General features: G+C 54.3%; 15 protein-coding genes across 15 annotated transcripts; 4 read left to right on the top strand and 11 right to left on the bottom strand.

Moving 5' to 3' along the window:
• Positions 1-1239: 1239 nt before the first annotated feature.
• PG986_012675 (uncharacterized protein) lies at positions 1240-2939 on the top strand (the record flags this gene model as incomplete). The annotated part of the gene is given in 2 exon segments (XM_066848897.1): positions 1240-2304; positions 2319-2939. The coding sequence occupies 2 exon segments, from the start codon at positions 1240-1242 to the stop codon at positions 2937-2939; spliced, it is 1686 nt and encodes a 561-aa protein (XP_066695593.1).
• A 1462-nt stretch (positions 2940-4401) lies between these two features.
• Positions 4402-5421, top strand: PG986_012674 (terpenoid synthase; the record flags this gene model as incomplete). The annotated part of the gene is made up of 1 exon (XM_066848896.1): positions 4402-5421. The coding sequence occupies one exon, from the start codon at positions 4402-4404 to the stop codon at positions 5419-5421; it is 1020 nt and encodes a 339-aa protein (XP_066695592.1).
• Positions 5422-5959: 538 nt separating this feature from the next.
• PG986_012673 (uncharacterized protein) lies at positions 5960-7131 on the bottom strand (the record flags this gene model as incomplete). Its single annotated transcript, XM_066848895.1, has 3 exons — positions 5960-6131; positions 6203-6398; positions 6540-7131. 3 exons carry the CDS (start codon positions 7129-7131, stop codon positions 5960-5962), a joined length of 960 nt encoding a protein of 319 aa, XP_066695591.1.
• Positions 7132-8387: 1256 nt separating this feature from the next.
• On the bottom strand, positions 8388-10200 carry PG986_012672 (tripeptidyl peptidase a protein; the record flags this gene model as incomplete). Its single annotated transcript, XM_066848894.1, has 5 exons — positions 8388-9137; positions 9331-9472; positions 9522-9661; positions 9887-10077; positions 10191-10200. The coding sequence occupies 5 exons, from the start codon at positions 10198-10200 to the stop codon at positions 8388-8390; spliced, it is 1233 nt and encodes a 410-aa protein (XP_066695590.1).
• A 597-nt stretch (positions 10201-10797) lies between these two features.
• Positions 10798-11412, bottom strand: PG986_012671 (Piwi domain family protein; the record flags this gene model as incomplete). Its single annotated transcript, XM_066848893.1, has 2 exons — positions 10798-11013; positions 11071-11412. 2 exons carry the CDS (start codon positions 11410-11412, stop codon positions 10798-10800), a joined length of 558 nt encoding a protein of 185 aa, XP_066695589.1.
• Positions 11413-12168: 756 nt separating this feature from the next.
• PG986_012670 (uncharacterized protein) lies at positions 12169-13108 on the top strand (the record flags this gene model as incomplete). The annotated part of the gene is made up of 4 exons (XM_066848892.1): positions 12169-12397; positions 12461-12586; positions 12647-12774; positions 12839-13108. The coding sequence occupies 4 exons, from the start codon at positions 12169-12171 to the stop codon at positions 13106-13108; spliced, it is 753 nt and encodes a 250-aa protein (XP_066695588.1).
• A 495-nt stretch (positions 13109-13603) lies between these two features.
• Positions 13604-14014, bottom strand: PG986_012669 (uncharacterized protein; the record flags this gene model as incomplete). The annotated part of the gene is made up of 4 exons (XM_066848891.1): positions 13604-13663; positions 13716-13772; positions 13825-13881; positions 13940-14014. The coding sequence occupies 4 exons, from the start codon at positions 14012-14014 to the stop codon at positions 13604-13606; spliced, it is 249 nt and encodes an 82-aa protein (XP_066695587.1).
• A 1048-nt stretch (positions 14015-15062) lies between these two features.
• PG986_012668 (acylamino-acid-releasing enzyme) lies at positions 15063-15749 on the bottom strand (the record flags this gene model as incomplete). The annotated part of the gene is made up of 2 exons (XM_066848890.1): positions 15063-15178; positions 15203-15749. 2 exons carry the CDS (start codon positions 15747-15749, stop codon positions 15063-15065), a joined length of 663 nt encoding a protein of 220 aa, XP_066695586.1.
• A 318-nt stretch (positions 15750-16067) lies between these two features.
• PG986_012667 (acylamino-acid-releasing enzyme) lies at positions 16068-16490 on the bottom strand (the record flags this gene model as incomplete). Its single annotated transcript, XM_066848889.1, has 1 exon — positions 16068-16490. One exon carries the CDS (start codon positions 16488-16490, stop codon positions 16068-16070), a length of 423 nt encoding a protein of 140 aa, XP_066695585.1.
• A 143-nt stretch (positions 16491-16633) lies between these two features.
• PG986_012666 (acylamino-acid-releasing enzyme) lies at positions 16634-17140 on the bottom strand (the record flags this gene model as incomplete). The annotated part of the gene is made up of 1 exon (XM_066848888.1): positions 16634-17140. The coding sequence occupies one exon, from the start codon at positions 17138-17140 to the stop codon at positions 16634-16636; it is 507 nt and encodes a 168-aa protein (XP_066695584.1).
• A 679-nt stretch (positions 17141-17819) lies between these two features.
• On the bottom strand, positions 17820-19574 carry PG986_012665 (MFS transporter prlL; the record flags this gene model as incomplete). Its single annotated transcript, XM_066848887.1, has 4 exons — positions 17820-18665; positions 18722-18907; positions 18976-19160; positions 19376-19574. The coding sequence occupies 4 exons, from the start codon at positions 19572-19574 to the stop codon at positions 17820-17822; spliced, it is 1416 nt and encodes a 471-aa protein (XP_066695583.1).
• A 601-nt stretch (positions 19575-20175) lies between these two features.
• On the top strand, positions 20176-21207 carry PG986_012664 (4-hydroxythreonine-4-phosphate dehydrogenase protein; the record flags this gene model as incomplete). Its single annotated transcript, XM_066848886.1, has 1 exon — positions 20176-21207. The coding sequence occupies one exon, from the start codon at positions 20176-20178 to the stop codon at positions 21205-21207; it is 1032 nt and encodes a 343-aa protein (XP_066695582.1).
• Positions 21208-21658: 451 nt separating this feature from the next.
• Positions 21659-22420, bottom strand: PG986_012663 (ABC transporter; the record flags this gene model as incomplete). Its single annotated transcript, XM_066848885.1, has 1 exon — positions 21659-22420. The coding sequence occupies one exon, from the start codon at positions 22418-22420 to the stop codon at positions 21659-21661; it is 762 nt and encodes a 253-aa protein (XP_066695581.1).
• An 838-nt stretch (positions 22421-23258) lies between these two features.
• On the bottom strand, positions 23259-23654 carry PG986_012662 (uncharacterized protein; the record flags this gene model as incomplete). Its single annotated transcript, XM_066848884.1, has 1 exon — positions 23259-23654. One exon carries the CDS (start codon positions 23652-23654, stop codon positions 23259-23261), a length of 396 nt encoding a protein of 131 aa, XP_066695580.1.
• A 485-nt stretch (positions 23655-24139) lies between these two features.
• PG986_012661 (uncharacterized protein) lies at positions 24140-25052 on the bottom strand (the record flags this gene model as incomplete). Its single annotated transcript, XM_066848883.1, has 3 exons — positions 24140-24520; positions 24624-24793; positions 24914-25052. 3 exons carry the CDS (start codon positions 25050-25052, stop codon positions 24140-24142), a joined length of 690 nt encoding a protein of 229 aa, XP_066695579.1.
• Between the last annotated feature and the right edge of the window lie 55 nt (positions 25053-25107).

The following is a 25107-nucleotide window of genomic DNA, read 5'->3' as shown; positions in this document are numbered from 1 at the left end:
GAAAGCGCAACGTAGGAGCGTGCACCTCCAGCCGGGTTCAAAAAGCAATATTCGTCAGAAGGGGCGGGTGGTGGTTGCTTTTGCTTATCGGATCTTCAACGCTAGGTGGTGTGCGCTTCCTTTTGGCTGCAGGTGTCCACTCACCCTCCACTGCAACCGGTGTAGCCATTCTTTTAGGGGAGACTCGGGAGTCCGAAACATGAAGTGTCTGCTCCAGCAATCAATGAATGCCAAGGGTTTAATATTGGAAGCACTGAGATGAAGGTGGAATGAAGCCGGTGTGTAGATATTGAAGTGGACTCTTTCGCGAGTTGCCTCTTCTGAAGTCGTTGACACTGAGCCCGGGTAAGTATAGAGAAGCCCTGATAGAAGAGCGCCCAAAGAGTCACCGCCGCGTTTTGCGCACATCACACCACTGGGATCAAAGGCGATATGGCAGGGGGTCTGCGTATCTACTAGGATTGTCTCCCGTATCAGATGAACCACGACCCGCACAAGGTCACTAGCGGCTGGGCTGACAGGTCTCAGCTCTGCTGTTTGCTTCAGCTCGGCATAATCTCCGACCACCCCGTATTAAACCCTAAGTTGGCACCTCCGCTATAAGCATGCCACATTCGTCCCAGTGCTTTATTTGCCACATGCTATTGTCCAGAGAGAGCAATGGCACTGACCCAAGAGCTTCGAAGAAACGAATGAGGGCCAGGGATGAATAAATATCCATTGGTAGAATCGATGGCTTCTGCGATGATGTGAATAAGGCCACGGCCAGAGCGACTGGGCCATCTTGTGTGTATGTATACGGTATATGTGCGAGTACTTAATCTCGGAGCGAATCCGTGTCAATGACCAATGTAGAATTCATTGCCACCCGTGTCTGAGACAAGCCAAGTCTCTAATCAGAAAAGAAACACATGATTTCCATATTTTCCATATTTGTAGGTACCCCAATGTCCTACCGCCGTCATCCACACGTCGCCGATGCCCAATCACTGCCACGGTGCCTTGGCGGCGGAGGATCCCGGTCAGGGACTGAACAGCGACATTGTCTCAGTCAAGATGCCGCACGGAGATCAGCCTCCAGAGGTGCCGAGGCAAATGGTAGCTATGTAAACCCAGCTGCTGCCATCCCAGCCCCTGCCATGGACCAGCTCTGATCCTTCCTTCTACATACTGGCTGTATACTACGTACGACGACAACCTTCTGTAACCTCACGCCGTCTAACCCCCGTCTGCCTAAACATGGGTTTCCAAGCACTCCTTATGGTACCCTTGGGGTTCGCCGCCCTTTGCTTGTTCACGTTTTTGAGGACTAATCTGCTCTATCAAATCGCCATCCGGGACAAGAGGAACGAAAAGGTACCACCGATACTACCGCACACCATCCCCTGGCTAGGCCATGTATTCGGTTTCCTGACGCCGGCACCGGGCCGGTTCTTCCGCAAGTTGCTGTCGTGGTACTCGAGAGAGCACGGCGGTGCCTCGATGAAGCTGGCCGGTCGAGACGTCCGGCTCATTTTCTCGACAACGGCCGTCCAGGCCCTAATGAAGGCAAAGACCGACGTCGCAAACAGTGACACCATGATCAAAGACATGATTTGCAAGGGACTGGGCTTGTCCGGTCAAGAATACGCAAAGTACGTCGGCCATGGCCGTCACCTGGAGCACGAGATATCCAACAAGTACCTGCTGCGCCCGACCGGAGCCGACGTCCTCGTGCGGTCATTCTCCCGATTCATGAAAGCCGGAATCATGGAAGAAAGCACACGCCTCGCCAGTGGTGCAGGGGACAGCAAGACGGGGGAGGCACTCATCCTCTTCCCATGGCTCCGCAGCTTCATGTTCAAGGCCTCGGCCACGTCCTTCTTCGGCGAACACCTCTTCAAAGAGTACCCCGGGCTCATGAGCGACTTCTGGGAATTCGAGCCGATGTTTCTCGACCTCCTGTTCGGCGTCCCCAAGTTTGTCAACTCCGTACCCCACACCCTACAGCAGAAGGTGCACAGGGGCATGACCGCCTGGGTCGAGGCCAACGACCGGGCCATGGGCGACAAGGTGCCCAGCCCCGATGCTCCGGACGTGGACTGGGAGCCTCGCTGGGGTAGCCGCCTCGTGCGTGCCCGCGAGGCGCTCTTCAAGAGCCTCGGCATTAGCGCCGCCGGCCGGGCCAGTTTCGAGCTGGGCATGATGTTCGCGCTCAACGCCAACGCCGTCCCGGCCTCGGGCTGGCTGCTGATCCACATCCTCGACCCGAGAACGCCCGACATCCTCCCCCGGATCATGGAGGAGATACAAGAGGCCGTCGACGTCGGCGACGCCAGCGGCGCGCTGGACTTCGACCTGCCCACCCTCCTCAACCAGCCGCTGCTGCAGGCATGTTCCACGAGGTCCTCCGCCTCTACGTCGACGTGCTCATCACGCGCGGCGTGTACCAGGACATGAAGCTGCCGACCGAGGACGGCCAGAGGAAGCTGCTGCTCAAGAAGGGCACCGTCGCCATGGCGCCCTCGTACGTGAACCACTACGACCCCAACGGCTACGCCGGCGCCCCCGTCGACGAGTTCGACGGGGAGCGCTTCCTGGTCCCCGCCAACGACAGCGACGAGGCCCCCGGCCACCCCGACGACGAGAAGGCGGCCAAGGTCAGCAGGAAGCCGTACGCCTTCAGCCTGGGCGCCGCGGGCGCCAAGATGATCCCCTTTGGCGGCGGGCGCACCATGTGCCCCGGCCGCGTCTTCGCCAAGCGCGAGGTCTTCACCGCGGTGGCGCTGGTGCTCCTCAACTTCGAGCTCGCGCCGATCGCCGGGGAGGCGTACAAGATCCCGCCCCACCTGCCCTCGTACAGCGGCACGGGCGTCATCAGCCACGGAGGCGACGTCAAGGTGCAGGTCAAGCGGAGAGCGGGAGGAGCGCAGCAGCGAAAGCCGAGTGTCGTGTCTTGATTGTAGTGGCAGGGGGCTGGAAACGAATAATAGTATACGCGTGAACTTACATACTTAGACATCCCATGATTTAATGTGCAATAATGACAGAGTTACACAAACATTCATCCTCCCATTGGCTATCTTGCTCTCGTATTCTGCTCGCCGGAAGTGCCCAAAGTGGTATTCTTTCCTGTTAGGGAAATCCTGTGTTGATCGTTTCAAGTACCCCCGAGCGCCAATACGTGGGGGTCTCAGAACTAGTTGAATGTCAAGGTCAGGTGCCTTCGGTGATTACTCAGACCCCATGGATCCACAATAAGCTAGGCATTGTCCTTTGGCGTCTACACAAGAGCCTCATGGGCCGTCCCGCGAGACACAAACGCGGCTTCCAGCTAAGCAGTGCCACTGGTACGCACTTGGCAGGTGTAATGGGCGATAAGGGGTTTCACGAGCTTGTTAAGTCGTGGCAGTTTGGGCATCATCGTGATCCAGCTGATCGTTGCTGATACTGAGGCCAGCACGGGGAGCACAGAAAAGGCAAACAGTCCACTCAGCACATACATTGTGGGAAAGGATGATAGACTTGCTGACTCCGTAATATCCGGCATTAGGGCAACTGACCATGGAGGAGGCAATTTATTTTTATGGCGGTAACCCGAGTTGTATAATACAATTGAGGTCATACAGGTAAGATCTGGCGAGGGTAAAGTACGGCGTATCAGATGTAACCTCATAGCCAACTAGGGCAAGCGTCTTGTGTAACGGCGTCGAAAGGACAGGAATTGAAATGATCATAGTGTACCATAGTATATCATAGTTGGATGTGCTTCATTCCAGTTGTATGGTACATGCTGCGAAAACAACGGAGTCTTACTAATACTATACAACAGATATGTATTTGAGGCTACCCGAAATCAAGCATTCTGCTGACGTTTGTCACGGAGGCCGAGAATACGGCCGTCTTAGGTGCCGGGAGCTTCCCTACGACCCGACATCTGTAATTGGACAGCCCTACCGGCTGCTACCCGGACACAGTGGGACTGAGTTGAGGAACCGCAGCGAGTCAAATCGTACAGCAGCTTATGAATCGGATTTATGTCTTCACTTATAAATCAAGTCCGAGGCTGGGATCCCTGGGCTGAAGTCGATCGGTTGAAATGATGACGACGTTCGGACAGACTAGCAGGAACACGGCCGAGATGATCAAAGGCGAATCGATCGAGGCGTTGACTTCGGTGTAAAAGTAGCCCTTTCCTAGGACCCGGTCACGTACGTAATGGGTGAAATGCTAGAGATGGTATTGGATGCAGTATGTCATCTCGATGTATATGTAGACTGCTCGGAGGAACCTCTCGACGAAAAGAGCATGCCAAGGGACAAGCGCCAACAGCCATCCATCCATTACATCGACCCGGCCAGTCACCCAGGCCCTTTTATTCTTCCTCTTGTCTCCAGTTTACATCCTAGTAGAACGTCAAATATGCCATCTACGGATACCCGAATCACGATCCCCAACTTCATGGCCTCATGGCCCTCCTCCGGGAAAGGCTGGCCTTGGGATGCAACACCCCACGTCGAGTCTGAAAGTATCAAAGCTGAGTCAGAGCAGTGGATGCGTAGCTACGACGGCATCGAGGGCGCATTCGTCGACAAAATCATCCGGGGCCGCTTCCCTGACATCGCCTGCCTCATCTACGGACACCAGACGAGAGAGCATTGTCTGCTCCAGGCGCTCATCATGCTCCACTTCTTCGTCATCGACGAAGTGACCGACCACGAGGGAGATGCCGCGGTGCGGGAGAAGGCCGATGCAATGGCCCGGGCGCTTCGGAACCCGGACTCGCTCGCCTCCATGCCCGCGGACACGTGGGTCGGTGTCCGCATGGCCGCCGACATCAGTGCTAGATACCACGCCATCGGCACCCGTACGTCCTGGCAGTTCTTCGTCGACACCTTCGTCGACTACCTCGACGGCGTCGTCGACGAGGCCGCCGCCCGCGACAAGCCGATCCTCTCGCGGGCAGGCTACCTCGCCCTCCGGACCAAGACCATCGGCGTGCTCCCGGGCATGGCTATGGCCCTGATCGAGTGCGAGCTGCAACCCGGGTTCCTGGACCTGGACGTCGCCAAGTCGCTCATGGGCCTGACCGTTCTCATCTTGATCCATCAGAACGACATGTACAGCTTCGACAAGGAGCGGGCCCGGGGCGAGGACGGGCACAACGGCGTGCGCGTGCTCATGGAGGAGCGCGGGCTCGGCGTGCAGGAGGCCATGGACTGCCTCGGGCGCGAGACGGGGGACCTCGTGCGGCAGTTTGTTCGGCTTTGCGAGAACTTGCCGAGGCTCGAGGACGAGACGAACGATGAGCACTTTCGCGTCGTGCGGGACGGGTGTGTCTCTTGGATCATCGGGATGGAGGTCTGGTATACCCAGGTCACGAGCCGCTACGGGATGCAGAACCTGGACAAGGACCGATCATACAGACCAGCGCAGTGTTGAGGCGAGACATCCAGCAGAGTCTACTGCGTACCTACATGAGGGCCATGGTTTGTCATACTGCTATGCCCTTTCAAAAACTTGATCAAACCGCTTGGGCAAACACCGCGTCCACATGAATGGGGGAATAGAGGGTACAATCGAACGCAACACAGTAAAATGCTATGTAAATGTGGTTTAGACTGGCGTCAATTGTTGAAATATTGATTCATGAAAGCTCATCTGAGAGGTTACTGGCCACTGGAATTGCCCCAAATAGGCGGTGTCGTTGTTTGTACCAACCAACACTGGTGGCGTCGGTCGCATGGTCGATTGGGACCGGATTGTGTGGTTGCACAACAGAGTCTTGGCTGCATAGTGCATTTCGTGGAGAGAATTCCACGAAACCCATGTTTGCCAGATTCAGCTGTGAAAAGGTATCGGCTGAACATGCATTCCTTTCTGGCCCCCACTCGGATTCCTCTCCCTGATTCCCGTGGCATTCGCACTCAGTTGTTGCTTGGGTCTTTGAGAGTCTGGAATCTTTATGCGTACGGGCCCCTCAAAGCTCATGCAAAATGTCGGCGGCTTTGAAATGCCGAAATCCTTCGTTTTCCATCAGGCCGCCCGCTAGAGGATCAAGTATCCGCAAGACCTTCATCTCTCGGGCACCCGTGGTCTTGATCTTTAGGGCTATATCGTCTAGCATCTTCGATGTGACTCTAGTGCTTTTCCTGACGTCGCCATATTGTTAGCCAGCCGGCCCCGAGTGGATTTGACATGGGAGTATAGGATATGCACCTACACGGCACTAGCCAGCTTAGCTGACGCAAGGAGTAAGATACCTCGCCCCAACGTATCAGCAAGCTGAGCCCATCGTCTGCCGTACTTCTTCCTGAAGTGGAATTTTGCGCGCAGATCTGACTGGCGTCGATGGTCCAGAGTACTCCAGTCGCCGTTGATGTTCTTGAGGATTTGATCGATGACCTGGGATGAGGTGCCTCGCCCAACAGTACAAGACACTGCCGCGGAATCCTCTGGGCAACCACGCACCTTGTGCGTCCGGGTGTATCCCTGGTAAAGCTTGACCAAAGCCATACGGCTCCGGACGATATCATGGTCCATCCGCGCCTCCAACTAACAGACAGCCAGATACGCCCTCTCGAGCTTTGGGTGCCCCTCAGGTGGCGGCCCCAGGGCTTCTGCGGGCTCGTTCCAGAGTCTATGGGCGATCCAGTGCGGTAGTTCCGACTTGAGTATATCTTTGTAATTTTCACAAAGAATATCATTGGAGATTGACCGAACGGTAGCTTCCGTGGAATCATGTTGTCTGGACTTGGTGGCTTTTTCAACCCGAGAGTTCATCTTGGGATGCGTTTCGCCACTCGAACAAGAAACAGTTGCGCTTCTAATTGCGCCTCGAGTGCCCAGCCCATCATCAGAACTGAATGTGGTGCCCAGAATAGTGTCACGTGAGCTCAGGAGCATGCCCTCTCCTGTGGTGATCGGTGCGACTGAGGTGTACAAAGGCTCCGAGGCTTCCCAAGGTAAGGTGTTAAATCCATGCATTGATTCTCCATCGGAAAGTGATGGCAATCCAGGAAGTTGGCCACTGAAAAATAGGAATGGAGAGCCTAAGTAAGGCAGGTTGTCCAAATCGAGCCCCTGATGTAAGTCAACCCATGTGCTGCTCGGAAATGATTGCAAATCGGGCAGAGAACGTGTATAGTCCATGGTGGGCTTATTTCACAGGGCAAGCGCATTTTGTTAGTGACACTGTAAACTGCATACCGGCTCTCTGGGTTTTCATACCACTTCTTGGCCCAGCAAAGGGCTCTTGCACGCAACAGGTCCGGTGCTCCCCGTTGTATTTGGCGGACTGGAGGGTGCGACCCCAGTAGTTACTGCCGCTTTTATATGCAAATTCGAACCATCACTTCCCAAGTCTTCGAGATGGATGTGGAAAGGACGGATCGAGGCGATCCGATGGTGGCCCAGGAGCTCCTGTAAAGCCTGTAGAAACACCAAGGTGCTCATTTCGGCACAGCACTGCCCTGTTGGTAATTGACTGTTGGTGTTCATTTTTTCATGCGATTCTGATGTAACATTGTTGAAATCTGGATTCCTACTTTTCTGATCCAGGAAGATTTTCTTTTCGATTCAAGCAAGTTTGCTACCAGTATTAGTTGGTTTGTTTGCTTTACAAAAGCCTCCCAAGCCATCGCGTCTATCTTCCCAGAAAAGTGAAGAACCTCAGCTGGGCACACATTAAACGAACACGATGTACCCGTGACTTATACAAGTAGAAACTACCCGAGCCATTCAAAATGATATATACTGTATTGTTATTTGAACAACGCCCATCAGCCATCACTCATTATACAATAAGGTTGAAGACTATGATGTTAGGGTTCGGGCCGTAGGAATGGAATGAACCTTGGACACTGGCGGCTTGGCCCAAGTACTCGGTCCTCCAGGATGAATGCAATATTCGAAAACGCAACGGCAAAGTTTCCACGATTAAGACCAAAAGAAGTAGCTCTCAGCCGCAGTCTAAGTAGCACATGTAGTCAGGACGCCCGGCCACAACATTAGTCTCGCGCCCCAAAACGGGGGTCTGCTTAGCCGCTTAATTCTAGTTCGGCGCGAAGAGCTATTTTCGTTTTGGTTGATCTCTTTCATTTCAAACACTTGCAAATATGCCGTTTGTAGGAACTTAGGATGCGTTCCGAATGATTGCACGATTCGCGGTATCTGTACTAGCCTGCCGTCCGATAATGTCGTTTGAGATTTCTGTGGTGCGCCAGGCCTTAATAAATATCATGGCGGTGTGGTCAAACGCTGAAATTTAGAGGGCGAATACGGTGTTGAAGCAGCTTTCATCCAAGTATCAACACTGAAGGACCCCGAAATTCTTGACCGAAATGTTCCTTGAGGCAGTTGGCTCAAACTGCTCAACGTCGACACATGATCAGCAGCTCGAGTTGTCGTCAGAGCGTCAGAATAAGGTCTTTCAACTTGACAAAATCTGGCGCTCCGAACCCAGTAGTCGTGTCCCAGCCAGCGGTCGCATTCCACCTCGCCCCGGCCATGATAGCAGCCCCCTCTGGCTCCGCCACCCCAGATCCCGGGTGCACGCCATCACAACCAACGCTATGCCCCTCCGTGATATCAGTCAAAACCTCGGGGCCGTACCGGTATACCAAGGGGTTCAGCCATCCGAGCACAGGCTTACCCGCAGCCAGCCGCGCATCGTTCAAGAGGCCCACGATGGCTGCCCACACCGGCGCCGAGGCGCTAGTACCGCAGCTGGCTGCCTGCTCGCCAACATATACGACTTCGAATGTCGGGTCCACGCTGTGCGCCGTCACGTCCGGGAAGCCGCGCCCGCCCCAGTTGGTGTACTGTCCATAGTAGTCGTATGCGTCAGGAGCGACGGTGGTGTTTATGTAGGCGGCGATCGTGTCAATCTGGTACGCCGCCCGAGGGAAATAGTTGCTGAAACCGCCGGAGCTAGCGTTCCACGCCCGCTTGGGAGAGACACCCGCGGTGCCGCCGACGCTGGTCAGCCATGGGCACGTCGCAGGGAATATGGCGTCGAACTGCGTCGTTTTGAAGTCGGTGGCCAGGCACCCGGCGCCGACGCCGCTGTCGCCGGAAGCTTGGATGATGGTGATGCCTCTCAGGCCCATGATCCCGATAAGATTGCAGGTGAAGGTGGCGTAGCGTTTGGGTACTGACTGGATAAAGTCTAGTTCGACATAATTCGTTACATGATTGGGACTGGGATGGAGTTGACGGGCTTCAGCTCAAGATAGGGTTGAGGTTCAGATTGCGATTAAGGTTGATATCTAGAGATCGGATGCGATACAGGCTTTCTTATGGTTTGGACCTTCCTGGAGCACCGCGATCATAAATATAGATATCACTTACATCCTCTAGCTCACCGTACGAGTGTGATAGAACCTGTGGTATATCACGCACTGAAGTAGATACCAGACTTCGATAATATGGTACCCATGGCTCATTGTAATTCTTCTTCTCCGTTGGATGATCGAGGTTTTCCTTGAACGGCCTGGTGATATGTCAGCCACCGGGTTGAAAAATGGGACAGAACTGCCTACGGAGAGCCTCCTGTAAGATACTCAGTCACACCTAGGGGATGGGCCAGTCCCACGATGACCTGGGCATCCAGGTTTGCCTCTGTGCATTCCGTTGAAGATTGGTTATCCTTCGCGCCCTCAAAGAGTTTGACAGATATGTTCTGTTCGGGTATGTCATTGTGCTCCTCGAATTAAAACAGATCATCGTATCTTGCAGTCTGGTTCAGGAAGCTGGCAAAGCCTATTTGGCTCCGCGAGTTCGCTGTTGGCACGTGACCGGTAATGTTGTACATTTGCTGCAGACATGAGGGCCTAATGGAAGTTTCACAATCCACGCTCGCGAATATGTCCGTGAGGTCATGCCTCCTTGCCCCGCTGGAGCTCACGACGACAGGGGTGGGGGTGGGAGGGTCAGCCCAGCCGAAGTACGTCCCAGGATCGATTAGAGCGATGTCTGGCTGGAGCTCATTGGGTATAGAATAGGACAGTGTGCGTAATTTGGTGGAGCCCGGGTTTGTGTAATAGTAATAGGACGCATTCAAGAGAGTGTTGGCCGTGGATATATTACACCGAAAGTCTATAAAGGAGTGCCAGATGTCAACCACCCACTTGGGGGTCGTGAACGAAATTCATGAATGGCACACTGAGCTCCTAGAGCGGCCACTAAACCAAGTAGCAAACGTATCATACCCTCGAACATGATGCGATCTTGGGTACACAAGGAAGCTGTCACTAGAATATAGGATATACCAATCTTTGATTGTTTCCAATGTGCTGTTGTAGATCAACCATCTTTTAAACATTATTCACGGATGGCACGGATGTTATCTCCGGTGTTTCCCACGTGCATCGCTGGATTGGGATAGGGGTGAGGCTAGGATTTGCTCGTAGACGCCACCTAGCACGGGATAGTCCAATTTGGGCGAAATGGCAGCTAACTGCGCTACTCCAATCCGTGTATCCTTTTCGTTCCGGGTGACGCATATACAGTGCCAACCAACAGCTACACGTTCAGGCTGTATGGTTACATGGATGCACAGGATAATCGATCAGCGCTGTTGGGCCAGGAAAGGAAGGTGCGGTTATTTTTCCGTGACCGAGCCGATCCTGACGCGAGCCGGTTGATAGCCTGGAAAGACTGGGCATGATCACCATTCGACATCCCCTGACATATGGACAAATGCACGTAGTACCAGCCTTCCAACGTTTCCTGCCAGGGAAGCACTCGAAGAAACGGCGCAAATTTTGATTTGTAGTATTGCATGGTCGTATCAACGAGTATGCTTGATCTACCACTCTATCCAAACACGCTCTCCACTGTATCCCCAGCTTTCCAACCCCATGGCTGTATGGACCCTTTGCTCGACCTTCGGGCCGCATCCCAAAGCGATTTCGTGTCCTTGCATTGATGCTGGACCCCAAGGCCATCCACGCCATGCAGCACAATATTTCCGTCCTTGTCAGTTCTGAGCCACGACGGCTCCAGGGTGCTATCGCCAGCACACATAAGTGACTGCAGAACATTTAGCTAACACGCAAACAATACTGAGTGTCAAGCGCTAGAACGAACCTGAGCAATGTACATCAAACAGTGCGGCAGATGAGTCTTCTGTAGGAAGTGCTCAGAGCCAGCTTTGCCACGAGGACCGAGAGAGCCATGGCGGTGTGTTGGCGATGGGATGTCTTGTAGCACGGCCCTTACTAGAGAGAGACAGTGCAAAGCATGGAACATTGATATGCCCACTCTGAGGTCCAGATTTTCATTATGTTTCACCAATACGAAGCCGTCATTTGGTGGCATAAGAGTCGATGTCCAGGCTTCATCATTCTCGTGTGTCATGTCCTCGAGGGCAGACACTTGTTCAAAAGTTTTGGTAACCTGCCGTTCGATCCGAGTTCGACTAAGTGGCATGCTAAAGGTTTGGCAAGCATGGTTCGAGAAATCGCAATGATAGCCCAAGGCAAGCAGGAGAGTAAGAGCAACGGCCACGAAAACCGCCATAGAACGGATGAAAGCTGACTGACAACTCATTCTTTGTGTTTCCTTTGATAATGCCTTAGACTCGAAGCTGTGACTGCTTCACTTCTAGAAGATTCAAGTCCTTTAAGACGAGATTAAACAGTACGCATCCCAGGCTTGACCACCTTCACTGATGGTGCTTCCCATGCTGGGTGTGAACCCCATATACCGGTTACGGTGCTCGGTGGTCAGTAAATCAGTCGCCAGCGTGTTTCCTTGGGAGGCTTACCGAGCATGTTATAACCAACAACTGCTTTAGGTAGGTGCCATTGACTGACTGTAGGAATCGAGATCTCCCCCTGTTTGCTTGTCATATCAACTTTACCCCTTACATTACTGGCAAGTACCTGTACGTTACTTGTAAGTTACGAGTAGATGTTCGGCTGCCTATAATAGGGTTCTTCGAGAACCAACTGCATGATACATAATTTAGCCTATGCAACTGGAGCTGGCTGCATGACGCAATCCAACACCTGCTCACCCACTGCCGGGCAAATATCTCAGTTGATTAAGTGCCTGATAACTGATCAAGGGGTGCTTCCCAACATGACGTACTAAGAGGACCATGTCGACGACTTTTTGAATAGAGGGCGGCTTTCTTTCTCGAACCAATCCATCAATAGTGACCACTTTGATCGCCGTGTGAGAATGTGGACAATAGACCTTCCCAAACTCCCATTCCAGTCCTCAAAGAGCCACGAGGAAGAAGAGGAGTGCAAATTGCTCGAAGAGGGAACCACTATTGGACCAAGCTGGGCTTTGCCTCAATGGATCAAAGTTTTTCTACTCGCTTCTGTCCTCCTGAACCTCATCTCCTTTGGGTTCATACTTGTTCTGGGATTTACAAGAAACCGTGACCCAACTCAAATTCTGTATTGTATGTTTGAGATAAGCCACCCGAATTGCTAACAAACATGCTGACCTACGTGCCACCTACCAGCCCCCGCTCGAGAAGCTGTCTATTACGAGGTCAAGAAGTTTCACAGAGGCTTTGGATTAGACAAGACCATATACCAAGGAGATCCGTCGCCGGAAGTTGATGCTGAGTGGGAGGCTCTATATGACTGTACATCCTGCCAGTTCTAATTGCAACACTAAAGTGGAAAGCAAGACTAATGCTGTCAAGCTGTTGGAATCATCCGTTTAGACAAGTCGCAAGCCGAACGTCTTCCGAACAAAACGTATCCGTACGTTGGAGAAGATGATGGATATTACATCGGAGAACTTGCGGTTTTCCACCAGTTACACTGCCTGGTAAGGACTAGAAAGCCCCGGCCCTCTCCGCCCGGAACATTTGTTTGCTGAGCAAATGTCACAGAATGCCATCCGAATCTCCCTTTCCCAGGACTACTATCGCACTGTCCTAGATTCATCCCACTTTGACCCTGCCGAGGGCTCGTATGGCAGGGATCACATTAGTCACTGTCTCGATGCTCTTCGGGAAGCCATCATGTGTGCGTCTGATATCAGTGTTATCACTTGGAAGTGGAATCACAAGGCCCAGAGGGCTTTAGGTCATGGCGATATCGTCCACACCTGCCGCAACTTCGAAAGCATCCATGACTGGTCCACAAAGAATCATCCATGACTGATCCACAAAGAATAGGGCGGTCGTGGAATTCAAGGCAGACGTCCATGTGGAGGATGAGCTCAGCGATCCATCTGATTAGGTTTGCCAACTAGCGCATCGATCATAACGAAATAGATGTGATAACAAAGATCCTGGATCGATATTCACGGGAGACATGTGAATAATGAGAGTGAGAAATGTGCCATGAGCAACGTAGGAATTGTATTGTCTTTTCAAATTTCCCTTTTCAAATTTTGATGCCGAGGCAACTTTGCAAAAGAACAAGATTAATACCAAATCAATAAGCAGAAATATGGAACTGGATTATAATAGAAGCAAGTTCTTGTCGTGTATTATTAAATGATGGTGGCTAAGCTACCGGCATAGAGATAGAAGTCCAAATCAGTGATTTCCCAACGTAAGCACAACGACTGAAGCTCAGCAAAGTGACCATCCTAGTGGCGCAGAAAGCAAGTGAAATCAATCAACCCATGCCACTTTTGCCTCTGAAGTTCAGGCCTTGTCGGGAGGAGGTGTCCAGCCGGCGTTGTCGTTGAGCACGTCGACAGTATCCTGAATCCTAGTGAGTATTGTATCGGAATATCGAAGAAGTTCGACGACTTACACGCCTGTCAGGTGGAGGGGTCCAACCAGCATTGCCATTCAAAACATCGCCGGTGTCCTAGACACTAATGAGACTTGAAAGTAGGGAGACCGGGGAGCGAAGGACGCACACGTTTGTCTGGAGGCGGCGTCCATCCGGCATTGCCGTTAAGGACTTCAACGGTATCCTAAATATGCATTGTTAGCAAGTTTTATATCTCTTGGGTCGGCAGGACAGACACTCACACGAAGATTCAGAGGCACAGTCAGCCCAGTAGTTGCGACTGCCGAAAGGATTGCCAACGTGATAAGGCCCTTCATTGTTGCTTGGATATGGTCTTAGAATGGGGTGAAGTCTTGTTGTTGAATCTGGCTAGGCTTGTCTCTAAAGGATGGGACAATGAACTTGAAATAGGTGATGGTCTGTCTTTAATACCCAGTGTGCTTCTTAATCCATTTCACTTTGGCCCTTAAGGCTACACTTCAGAAATTGCAAGCGACGTCTGAACTGCTACACAAATATTCGGCTTGCGAAGGTGTGAACGATGGGAATACCCCGCTGCTTCTGTGAATAAATGCAACAATACTATTAGAAGCCAGGTCCAACCCGCTCAGTGGTACAGGTGTATTGGTACTTCTCCGATACGGTTATGCAGTCCAGAATCGTTTTGATCGAGCACGTTTCCGGCACAAATTTGTCGATCGCTGTAGAGGTCAAATCATTCATTGGCTAATACTGTCTTATATTTGCTGAGGGAGGGGAAGATGTGAGGAACCAACGCGATGGAACCAACACTAGCGTGAAATCATCATGTCACAGTGCAGATATGGCTCATTTGTAAGGCGATAGTGAGGGAAGTCGACGAACCGGAGGTGATCCCGAGACCTCGTATCATCACTTGAATTGAGCGCCATCAGCCAAATCTCAAGTGATGGTAGTACCTCAGTGTTGTGCCCGGTCGATGACGCTTGCAGGTGACATCAGGCTGCAATACAACAAAGGCATTCCCAACAACAAGTTCCAACAGCCGAAGCCAGGTGCTTTTCCTACTCGCTGGCTGATCCAAGTACCCCTCATTTGATATGTCGATCATTCTGAGCTGTGATCGGGTCACCTCTATGGACACACCCAACGCAGCTTGCAACTGCTGACATGCGACGGGACAGAACCAACAACTCTATTGGGCCGAGGAAGGGTTTCTCCTTCGTTGGAACGGCAAGCATCCTTTTGTCAACCCAATTCCCGAACTTGAATACAATGCCCGGGCATCATGGAATTCGTAAATGAATATATGATAATAACTATGAGAGAAGTTCCTTAGAGCACTGCTCCCCAGGCATTAGGAGCTGCGGTGGACTGGTTCCCTACTTATTCGAGGTTCTTGGCAATAAACGATACCATCCTTCCCATCATATCCTCGACATGCTTCCTCTCAGTAAAATGATGACCCTCCCTCGGATATCTGTGTTTGATGTTGGTCAACTCTGTGCGATGGGAGATATGCATACTTGACAGGGATACGAACGTGACAAATTCCGTCTGACCCATCAGTCCCGTCTGATCCAATGCCCGTCGAAACCCGTGGGCCTGGCTGACAGGGACTCTTTTATCGTCTTGTCCATGTAGTATTAACAGCGGAGGCATCCGTCTCGCCTCGGCAGCTTCTCGGAACTCCCAAATCGCGGAGCCGGATCTGGACAAAGCATCATGCTTGGCGGTGGCGGCCCAGGGTGCCCGGCCCGCGTATTGCGCCTGCTCGTAGCCGATGTCGGACGTCATGACCATTGTGTCCCAGCCGCTCACGCCGGCCCCGCAGATGGCACCCCGGAACTTCCAGTCCAGGTCATGCGCGCCGTTGCGGACGGCGCTCAGATAGGAAAGGTAGCCACCCTGCGACCACCCACCGACCACAAGCCGATCCTTGTCCGCCCACCCTTGAGCCACCAAATGCTGCGTCATACTGACCAAATCTGGCTCGTCGTATGCTCCCATGCCACCTCTCGAATAGCTGGCAAACCGCTGGCCCCGGCCGCTGCTTCCACGATAGTTCGGCATGAGGACAGCAAACCCCTTTGCCAATAAAAGTGGCGTGATGAATGTTAGTGGATCAAACGCATCGAAGACATCCCCGAGTCGATCATAGGGGCCACCATGTAACAGCACAAACGTTGGAAGCGGCTTTGTTGGTGTGCCATCAGCTGACACAAACTGGCTGGGTAGCACGTGGACCCCCCTGTAGCCTCTCCTTGCCATCAGCTGAGTCGCATTCCACGAAAACGCAATGACCGCGGCCTCTGTCGCTGAAAGCCCACCCATGATCTGACAGCTGTACCATGTTCCCCGAGACAAATGAAAACAGCTCCGTGGGGTTATTTACATCTCCCAGTGCGCGGGCAAGAGCAATGCCCCCGTTCTGTGCTCGTCCTCCATGAAACTGTTTGATGATTTCTTCTCGCTGAGTAGGGGATTGCTCTCGCCCAGGGGACGTAGCTCTTGCTCCAGGCCTTTCTGTATCTCCATCAAAACGCCACCCCCGACCTGCTGAAGCGATGCGGGACAGCAATCCTGACCTATATTGACCTTCTCATAGAGGGAGCCGACATCGTTAACACCGCCCGGAAGTAGTATTTTGTAAACTGCAAGGCCGGATGTGGCCTCCTTGGGTACGTTGTTCGCCAGGAAGTATAACGCAGGTCCGGTCCAGACGATGTCAGAAACCCTGCCCGGGACATGAGCAACGACTTTGACCTCTCCTGATGGCAATGTCCACAGTCGCGATAGTGGCGCCGTGGACATTGTGGCTTTCAGGGTGAGGAGTCCGGTGAGTAACAATAGCCACCTTGTCGGAGTCGTCAGGGCACCAACAAAAGTCCACCACATGGGTGCGACTGCTGACAATGGTTCTGATCTCCTCGCTCTCGATGTCAATGAGCTTCAAGCTAATGTAGTCCCAATCCTCGCCCCAGACAGAGGCCTGACCAGTCGCCTCTTTCCGGCTCTTGGCTTCCTCGAACCCCGCGTCGGCGGTCATATATGCAATCCTTTCCATCCGGGCTGAAGGCGAATTTCGTAATGACCCGTTCACTGTCCACCGGCGTAAGCCGACGGGGCTCCGTTGCGTCCAGGTCGAGCAGGGACAGAGCGTTCGACTTCCCACTATCAACCGCCCAATCGGAGAGGAAGGCGATCTGATGTCCCAGAGGAGACCACAGCGGCATCCGGTCGTTGTGCAGCCCGCCGGTCAAGTGCCGGGCCGAGTTTGCGACGCCCGCGTCGGCGATCCAGATGGGGATGGTGCGAGGCGGGCCGTCGTCAATCCTATGATACCACTTCAAACTCGTTCTGTAAACAACCGATTTGCAGTCCGGCGACAGTTGGAGCTGCAGCGGTGCTTCGATATTCAGAAGCTCTTGGATTGCCACTCTGTCGGCCTTGGAGTCGAACATGACGCCCAAATGCGTGTGCCTAGTCGTCGTTCACGGCAATTTTGATAGGATGCGTCTCAAAAGCTAATGGATGGCAATTGCCAGGCCTCTCCAAACCGGTAGGAATAGTGATGATGCAGTAAGCATGCCCATCGCCCTACGGCGGATGTAGGTAAACCCCGCCCGCTCTCTCGCAGGCATCAGCTACCCCTGCACCCTCTCTATAGCTGACGTATGAGTCATGGCATTCTTCTGAACATGATTCAACGATGTCCGCAAGGCAGTTTCACCGCGGTCGCGGACGTCCACTGGTTGCAGATCGGAGTTTATGTATCGGTATCCATGGCTCGCGTGGGAACAAGTTCTGTCAAAGGCAGCAGACGCAATTGCGAATCGGAGTTTAGGATAGAAGACAGACTTCAGACAAAAATTACTTTTGTTTAGTGTAAATACAACCGGCCTCCCGAAAGCAACGCCCGTACTCCCGAGAAACTGTATGCTTGTTTCAATTACCTTGGGCGGTTTGCGAACCCTAGCGTAGTAACAGAAGATGAGAGAGATAACCAATAGCGCTGTCAGGAATCGAACCTATCCTCTCTCATGTAGTCTCCAGTGTAACAGGAACGGCATTCTTATACGCATTGCGAGTGTGTGTGTCACGCCATAGTCATCGCGTTCGGCTCAACTCATTGCATCTTAACTAAACCCGCGAAGCCTTCGCACCTGCCTCTCTCCGCGCCCGTAGCTCGGCGGCCATAGTGTCCAAGTGGCTCGCGCCCTCGATGGGGTGCTTCTTGAAGAAGTACGCCGCGCCGACGGTGCTGACGCTCAGGACCCCGAGCCAGGTGGTGGTCGTGACGAAGCCCGGGATATAGCGCGGCGCGTCCGCGTCGGGCCAGAGCCAGGTCGAGTAGATGGACGACGCGTTGCCGATGGCGTTGATGAGCGCGATGGCCACGGCGCGCTTGGCCGCCGGCTGCGGGATCACGTCCGCGATCCACGTCTTGACCAGCGGGGAGCAGCCGTAGATGGTGCCGAACGCGAAGACGGTCAGGACGTACTGCGCCGTCTTGTCGTGGGCCGTCGTCGTCACCGCGACGAAGAGGACGCAGCCGAGGCCCGAGAGGGCGCAGATGAACGGCCACTTGGTCTGGTACTTGTCGGCGAGCCAGCAGCAGGCGACGACGTACACGAGCGCGGCCATGTAGGCGGGGATGGTGTAGTATTGGCCTATGTGCCCGGTCCAGCCGAAGCTTCCCACTAAAGTCGGTATGAAGTATTGCATGGTTTGGGCACCCGTCACCAGGACGAAAAGGAAGCACTGTACCCAGACTCGCCAGTCGCTGCACGCCATCTTGAAGGACTCCCAGTGGGTAATTCCTTCCCCACCTGCACCCTGGGCTAGAGCGATACCGTCCACAGCAAGACGGTTGCAGGCCAGCAGCGACTCCTCCTGTGACAAGAAGCGTCCGCTGTTTGAGGGGAAGTCCGGCATCAAGAAGTAGATGACCATGGCAGCTATGACCGATGCAACGCCCTCGAGTATCTTGCAGCTCTTTCAGTATATCGTGTATTGGGCAAAAACCAGAAATGTGGACTTACGAAAAGCCAACGCCATCCCGCTACCCCAGCGCTGCCATCCATGTGTTGCGTGATGAGGCCTGCCAGCAATCCCGATACCGCCCCCGCGATCGGCACTGCTGTGTAGAGAACGGCGTACCGGGTCGCCAGCTCGTACTTGCGATACCAGCAGCTAAGATAGAAGGCGCTGCCAGGGGCGAATCCGGCCTGGTCGCCTTTAGGTCAGTCTGCGTCGGAGAGAAGGCTAGTACACGAGTAATCCGCGAACTGCTTACCTCGGCAACACCCATAAGAAACCGCAAGCCCGCTAGCTGACCCCAGGTCTGTGTAGCGCCCATCAGAGCTGCGAATGTTCCCCAGATGACCCCGAGGCCGGGTAGGAGAACGCTCGGCCGGACCCGCATGAGGGCCATGTTGGCTGGGATTTCGAAAATGAGGTAGGATATGAAGAAGACCAGTACTATGATGGAGTATTGTTCTGAACTGAGAGCAAAATCTCTCGCCAGACCACCCGTCTTCGCATTTCTTGTCATCTTATCAGCCATTTTTCAGTCGACTTTTGATCCTTTGCCCCCCCTATGGATATAAACAGGGAGGGAGCGAAGGAGATTCGAACTTTTACCTACCCAATATTGGATCTGTCCAGATACCCAAGAACATATAAAACCCATGTACACGGAAGAATGCGCCAGTCCACCTTCCGTTTCAACCTCCTTTCTTCGGCCGTTCCATCGACCCATCGAGCAGCGAGCCGTTGGGCATGGTTCAAGTCTGCGGCAGCGTCGTCCGATTCGGGGGAGGCTCTATCCTCGATCATCTTGACAGAGGCGCCCGAAGGGGTCTTTTTCAAGTGTTTGTCGATGGAAGATGCCATGATTGTAATGTTGATGCAGTTGTTAAGTCTCTACTCCATCCCCATTTCAATCGTAATCTTCATTTCGTCTCAAAGCACATTGGGCTGCCTATGGTGTCTGATACGTACGTATTTACTCACCGCTTGTGGCACTTTGTGCTGCCCCCAGATGTGGGGTAGGGACGGATATCAAGTCCGGGATCATCCCCTTGGGGTCCGTTGGGGGGTGGGTGAGTGTAGCTTTCGACAGGTTCTTGTCTCAAGAAAGTCATCGGATGTTTCCCTGGGCCGCCAAGTCGCTGACTGCGTTAGGGTCAGCGCCATCTGCCCAACATCGAATGCATGAGGAGAGACATTGAGGGGTATCGACCAATCATGTGCCAGCTTTTGATTGACTCGTGCAGGCAAAGGCTTATGTTCTTACGCCGGGTTGCTCCAAAAGAAGGACGATCGGTAGAAAGACTGAAACTCTTTAGGCAGCCCTTCGGTGGAAATGCCGAGGGGATTCTGAACTCTCATCTTGCGTTATCAACTTAGACCGTTGATATCTAGCGTCCGAACACTGTTACGCAACCCGACCCGGAGCCACCACCCCCGAGTCAATCGCAAGCCTAAGCTCACAATGGAACTGGAACCGCGTACACGCAGACCGCGGATCGCCGTCACGCTGGGCGACCCCTCAGGTATCGGGCCCGAGGTCGCAGCCAAACTTCTGAGCAATCCCGCCAATGCCCAACGCGCCGACATTGTGGTACTGGCCGACAAGCCTGAATTGGACTCGGCCATAGGTGATGCTGGCGGCGTGCATATCGCCGTTTCCGAGGGCCATACGCCAACGGACCCTCGAGGCGTCCAGGTCCTGGATGATGGCACCACGTCCGAGTACCGTACAGCGCGGGGCGAGGTGTCCAAAGCCAGCGGCGCGCGCAGCCTGCACCAACTGAAGCGAGCCCTCAGCCTAGCCCAAGCCGGCGAGGTCGACGCCATCGTCTTCGCGCCGCTGAACAAGAGCTCACTGAAGCAGGCGGGCATGGCCGAGGAGGACGAGCTCCGCTGGTTCGCGAACCAACTCGGCTTCGCGGGCCGGACCAGCGAGATCAACATCATCGCCGCCCCCGCCACCACCGCGAGCGGCGGCCCCGCGTCGCCGCTCTGGACGAGCCGCGTGACGAGCCACGTCGGCCTCGAAGACGTCGCGGCCCGCGTCACCATGACCGCGGTGCTCGAGACCATCGAGCTGACGCACCGGCTGCGCTGGGAGTCGGGCATCGAGAAGCCGCGACTGGGCGTCTGCGCGCTGAACCCGCACAACGGCGAGGGCGGGGCGTTCGGGCGGCACGAGATCGACCACATCGCGCCGGCCGTGGGGCTGGCGCGGGCGCGGGGGATGGATGTGCAGGGGCCGTTGCCGTGCGACACCATCTTCTTGAAGCGGGAGGAGTTCGATGCGGTTGTCACTATGTACCACGACCAGGGGCAGATCGCGATGAAGCTACTGGGGTTTGATGGGGGCGTCACGGTGCAAGGCGGGTTGCCGATCCCGGTGGCGACGCCGGCGCATGGGACGGCGTTTGACATTGTGGGGAAGAATATGGCGTCGGTCACTAGCATGCAGAATGCGTTTGATATTGCGGTCACGATGGCGGTGAGGTGAAAGGTGAAGAAAATTCGCGGTAAAAAGGCATTGACGGGTGTGAAAGCGACGCCTTTCGAAAGTAGCGTAGCGTCTCCTGTGGCATTGGTAGAGGCGTCGAGGTGATTTTGTTAAGTGAAGTTTGGAGACGATTAGGTAGGCGGCAGCAACATCACAAGCGCTCGGGGAGAATTTGGAAAATTCGATTCATATTCAGCAGTCAGCCGGGGCTGATGAGGCATAGCATTCGTTATTCTGGAACGGGAGGTGTAGCTAAATCCCGGGTCTACCTGGTTGTACATGGGCTTTCTCTCCATTGATAAGACCAAATTTCGTATCCAACCAAAAGCCCCTAACTTATCCCACGGTGTTGAGTTTCGGCATGATGCAGTCCTGGGACGCGAGGTCCTCGGCCACAATCCAGCTTGACCATAGAGATGGGAGTCCCAAACAGTCAAAGATCGAGTCATACTTATATGGTGATGACGATGACCTCATCGCGAGGGTCTGATTTCTCCGAAGCGCTGTCCAGCGCCTCCAGATCCTCGAGGTCGATCGCGCCCCGGCTGGTCCGCATGCGGACCAGCGGGGTGGCCCACCCAAAGAAGCCCTGGAAGTAGACGGAGCCCAGCGTCTCGGGCGGCGTCGCCTTGCCGCGGGAACAGGCGAGCGGGGTCTTGGCACACGCCTCGAGCAGCAGCAGCGCGCCCTTGACGGCGACGCCGGCGGTGAACACGGCAGGGAGCGGCAGGGACTTCTGCGTGAGCCAGAGCGTGCGGGCGATGGCGGCGTCGAAGATGAAGGTGAAGTTGAGGTAGGCCGACAGCAGATTGGAGGGCGTGGCGGTCCGGGTGTGTTCGTAGTGGGACACGGCCGGCAGCGAGACGGCGACGAGGAGGGAGAAAACGGCCGACATGACGGAGGCGCCGGAGAGGAGCCCCGAGGAGGGCAGGCACCACAGCACCAGGATGGCCAGCTTCAGGACGGCGTAGAGGGAGGCCGTGGTGAGCTTGGCCTGGTGCCGCCAGTCGGTCTCGGAGACGCGGCGGGCGTCGTACAAGTCCCGCACGCGCAAGAGAGCACCGGTCAGGAACAGGCCGCAGGGGACGATGGTGAGGGCGACCTGCTCGAAGAGGAGGGTGAAGTCGAAGCTGTCGCCCGAAGCCATCCGGCAGCCTGCGGGAATCACGGGCCCGAGCGAGGCATCGGCATGGCGGCAAAAGTGGGTATTCATGGTTTCTATTTGTTGCTGGTGAAGGTATACCGTAGCAATCGTAGGTAGGTGAAGGGACGGAATAGGTGGGAACTACCGGCTAGCGGAGTAGAGAAGAGAAGGTGAAGAGGTTAAAAAGGAGGGGTAAAGAAGAGAAGTCGGGAGTCGAAATCGGATCAACCGTCAACGGTGCTGCCTTGAATGAACGAAGTGGTTGAGAAGAAGAGAAAGAGAAGGCAAAAAAAGAAAATGGCCGACCCGTCCTGATTTTGATGTTCTGAGACACTCTGCGTCAGGGGCTCGCGAGCTGGGCAGTGGAGTTTAAGACCCCTTCAAGACCCCTTGCACAGCCGCCTGTTCTGCGACTTTGCTGCCCACTGCATTGACGGGCGAGACGGCGACGGGCGCTAAAGAGGCCCGCCACCACCCCCGCCATCCACTGAAATGCAACCCCCTGTTTCCGCTCTACCTGTCAGAGAAACTTCGTCTGAAGAACCTCTCGCGACACGGGCGCCAATCGGGTGGAAATAACGGGCTGGTTTCTGCGCCGAGGAGATAAATAACCTTAAGATTTGTTTCGTTTCCAAGCCTTTTGTTTTCTTTCTGTCTTGGTCGCCAACCTCCAGTGCCCAGCCCGCCTAGAGCCCGCCCAGTCTCCTACTACTACAGCCACTGCATGAATTTTGGTAGTGCCCTCGGCCTCTCCTTCTCATCAATCACTCAGCAGCGATCCAATCTGGGTGGAACCCAGGATCAAACATTCGGCACCCACCTCTTTCAGCTTTGAGGCCCGCAATAACCCGGCGGTATGTTTCGCGCCAATGTTTAACGACGATCCCGTTTCACACCTCTCACAGCCTCACAGGCCCGCCCCGCTTCGTCCGGCACCACGACCGCGAGCCCGAATTGGTCGCGCAGGCGCGCCGCGGTAGAAAGAAGACTCGCTCCATGGTAAACCAGTCCCCAGTAGACCCACGGCCCGGGATCCTGTGCGGACGATGCGCTCAGCGGTCGGGTCGGCGACGTGCAATGGCGGGAGGTTCGATGCAGCCTCGATGCCCTGCGATTTCGAGTACATGGTTTTGGTGCCCAGGACGACGGTCTCGGCGCCTGCGCGCTGAAGGGCCGCCACTGGCGCTGCTTCCTTCAGCAGTCGACCTGTTTCGTCACAACCGCCGTCGCGTCGCAGCGCTGCGACGCGCGCGGAGCCAAAGGGAGTAGATGATATCCTCCAACGAGCTGGATGCTCCTGCATGCGATACTTGCATCGTCAAGCCAGAGGCTGTATATACTTTTTTCAGCTAGGCCTTCGCCTGCTGGCCACACGTTGCAGGGTAATTGACCACTACCTCAGCGATGTTTTGCAATGGATGTGACCCACCCAGTCTATTTCGACGTTCCCGGTCCACAACCAGACTCGATTGTGCTCAACTCCCAAAGGTAGTAAATCAGGATTGAATCTGACAAACACTAGGAATCATTCGACAATGTGCTGGTCGGTGTTCGTTGTTGTACTACCTTTCGATCCGCGCCCACGTGCACTCCAAGGCCTAACAGGTTCTCTTGCATCTGGCGACGTCTCAATCACTTCAGACGCAGCACAACTGATCATACGCTCAACTAGCATACGCTCAACTAGCATACGTTCAACTAGCATACGCTTAGCTTTTCTATACTCTGATACCTGTAACAACTATATTACCACCCCCTGACCACTATAATGTGCACCATCATGAAGGACTAGTCATCGTCATCACCATCCGCATCCAAAAAGAAGCGCCTCACAAACGCCCTGAGCGCCCTTCCCGTCTCCTCCTTCTGGATACACGGGTGATAGTCGGTCGAGCGGCGCGTCGAGACGGCGTGGATCGCGGTGTTGAGCAGGTACTGCAGGAACGGACGGTTGCTGTAGTAGAGGGCCATCATGGAGCCGATCTCCTGCCGCAGCTGCGCGTCCAGGAAAGGGTAGAACTGCTGTGCTCCGGGCTGCCACAGCAGGTACGCTTGCGTCGGGACGTTGACGGTCGTCGGGTTGCCGGCCGCGTCCGGCACGGTGATGGACATGGTGACCGATCTATGGGATAGGCGCCCGGTGTGCCCGGTGATCAGTTGCATCATTATCTATGAAAAGAAATCACCCGTGAGTACAAACGGTCCAGGACAGCATGAAACAGATAAGTGTTACGAATATTGATGTGTGGAAAGGGATTCTTGAAAAACTTACAGTTGCCGCGTGTTTCTGATTGGAAGGGTAGCCTTGATACGCGTTGGCGTTGTTTGTATCAGGAGGGCCCGGCCAAATGTCTCTAGTCGTAGCCCGCCCGAAATCAATCAGCTTGAGCGGAGGGACGACAGAGTGCTCATCTACGTCGGGCTCTAGGCTTCCAAACATGACTATGCGTCGCAGTATTAGCAGCCTGATTGCAATTCGTCTTTTCTACTCATATGATATGGGGGTGTTAAGAGCTTATGGAGACTTGTCCAATGTGCTTCTCCCCTCGGGGGTATCCTTACCGTTGCCCATGTGCATATCGTTGTGGGCAAACGAGGCGGGAGGCCCGTCAAAAGTATGAGCGACCTCGAGCTCTTCCTCTGCGCCTCCTCTGCCTTTCGGAGGCCACGCGAGAGCGCAGCAAGCCCTGATGACTGGCATTTGTGAAACGAATCAGTGTAAGCCTTGGTCAAGATGGCTGGCACGAGGGGGTAGA

The sequence above is a fragment of the Apiospora aurea genome (genome assembly GCF_038362705.1).
Source record: "Apiospora aurea strain CBS 24483 chromosome Unknown utg000008l_segment0_segment0, whole genome shotgun sequence".
In the NCBI taxonomy this organism is placed as follows: domain Eukaryota; kingdom Fungi; phylum Ascomycota; class Sordariomycetes; order Amphisphaeriales; family Apiosporaceae; genus Apiospora; species Apiospora aurea.
Note: the sequence above shows the minus strand (reverse complement) of the source record. Positions and strands in the feature narration are given on the sequence as shown.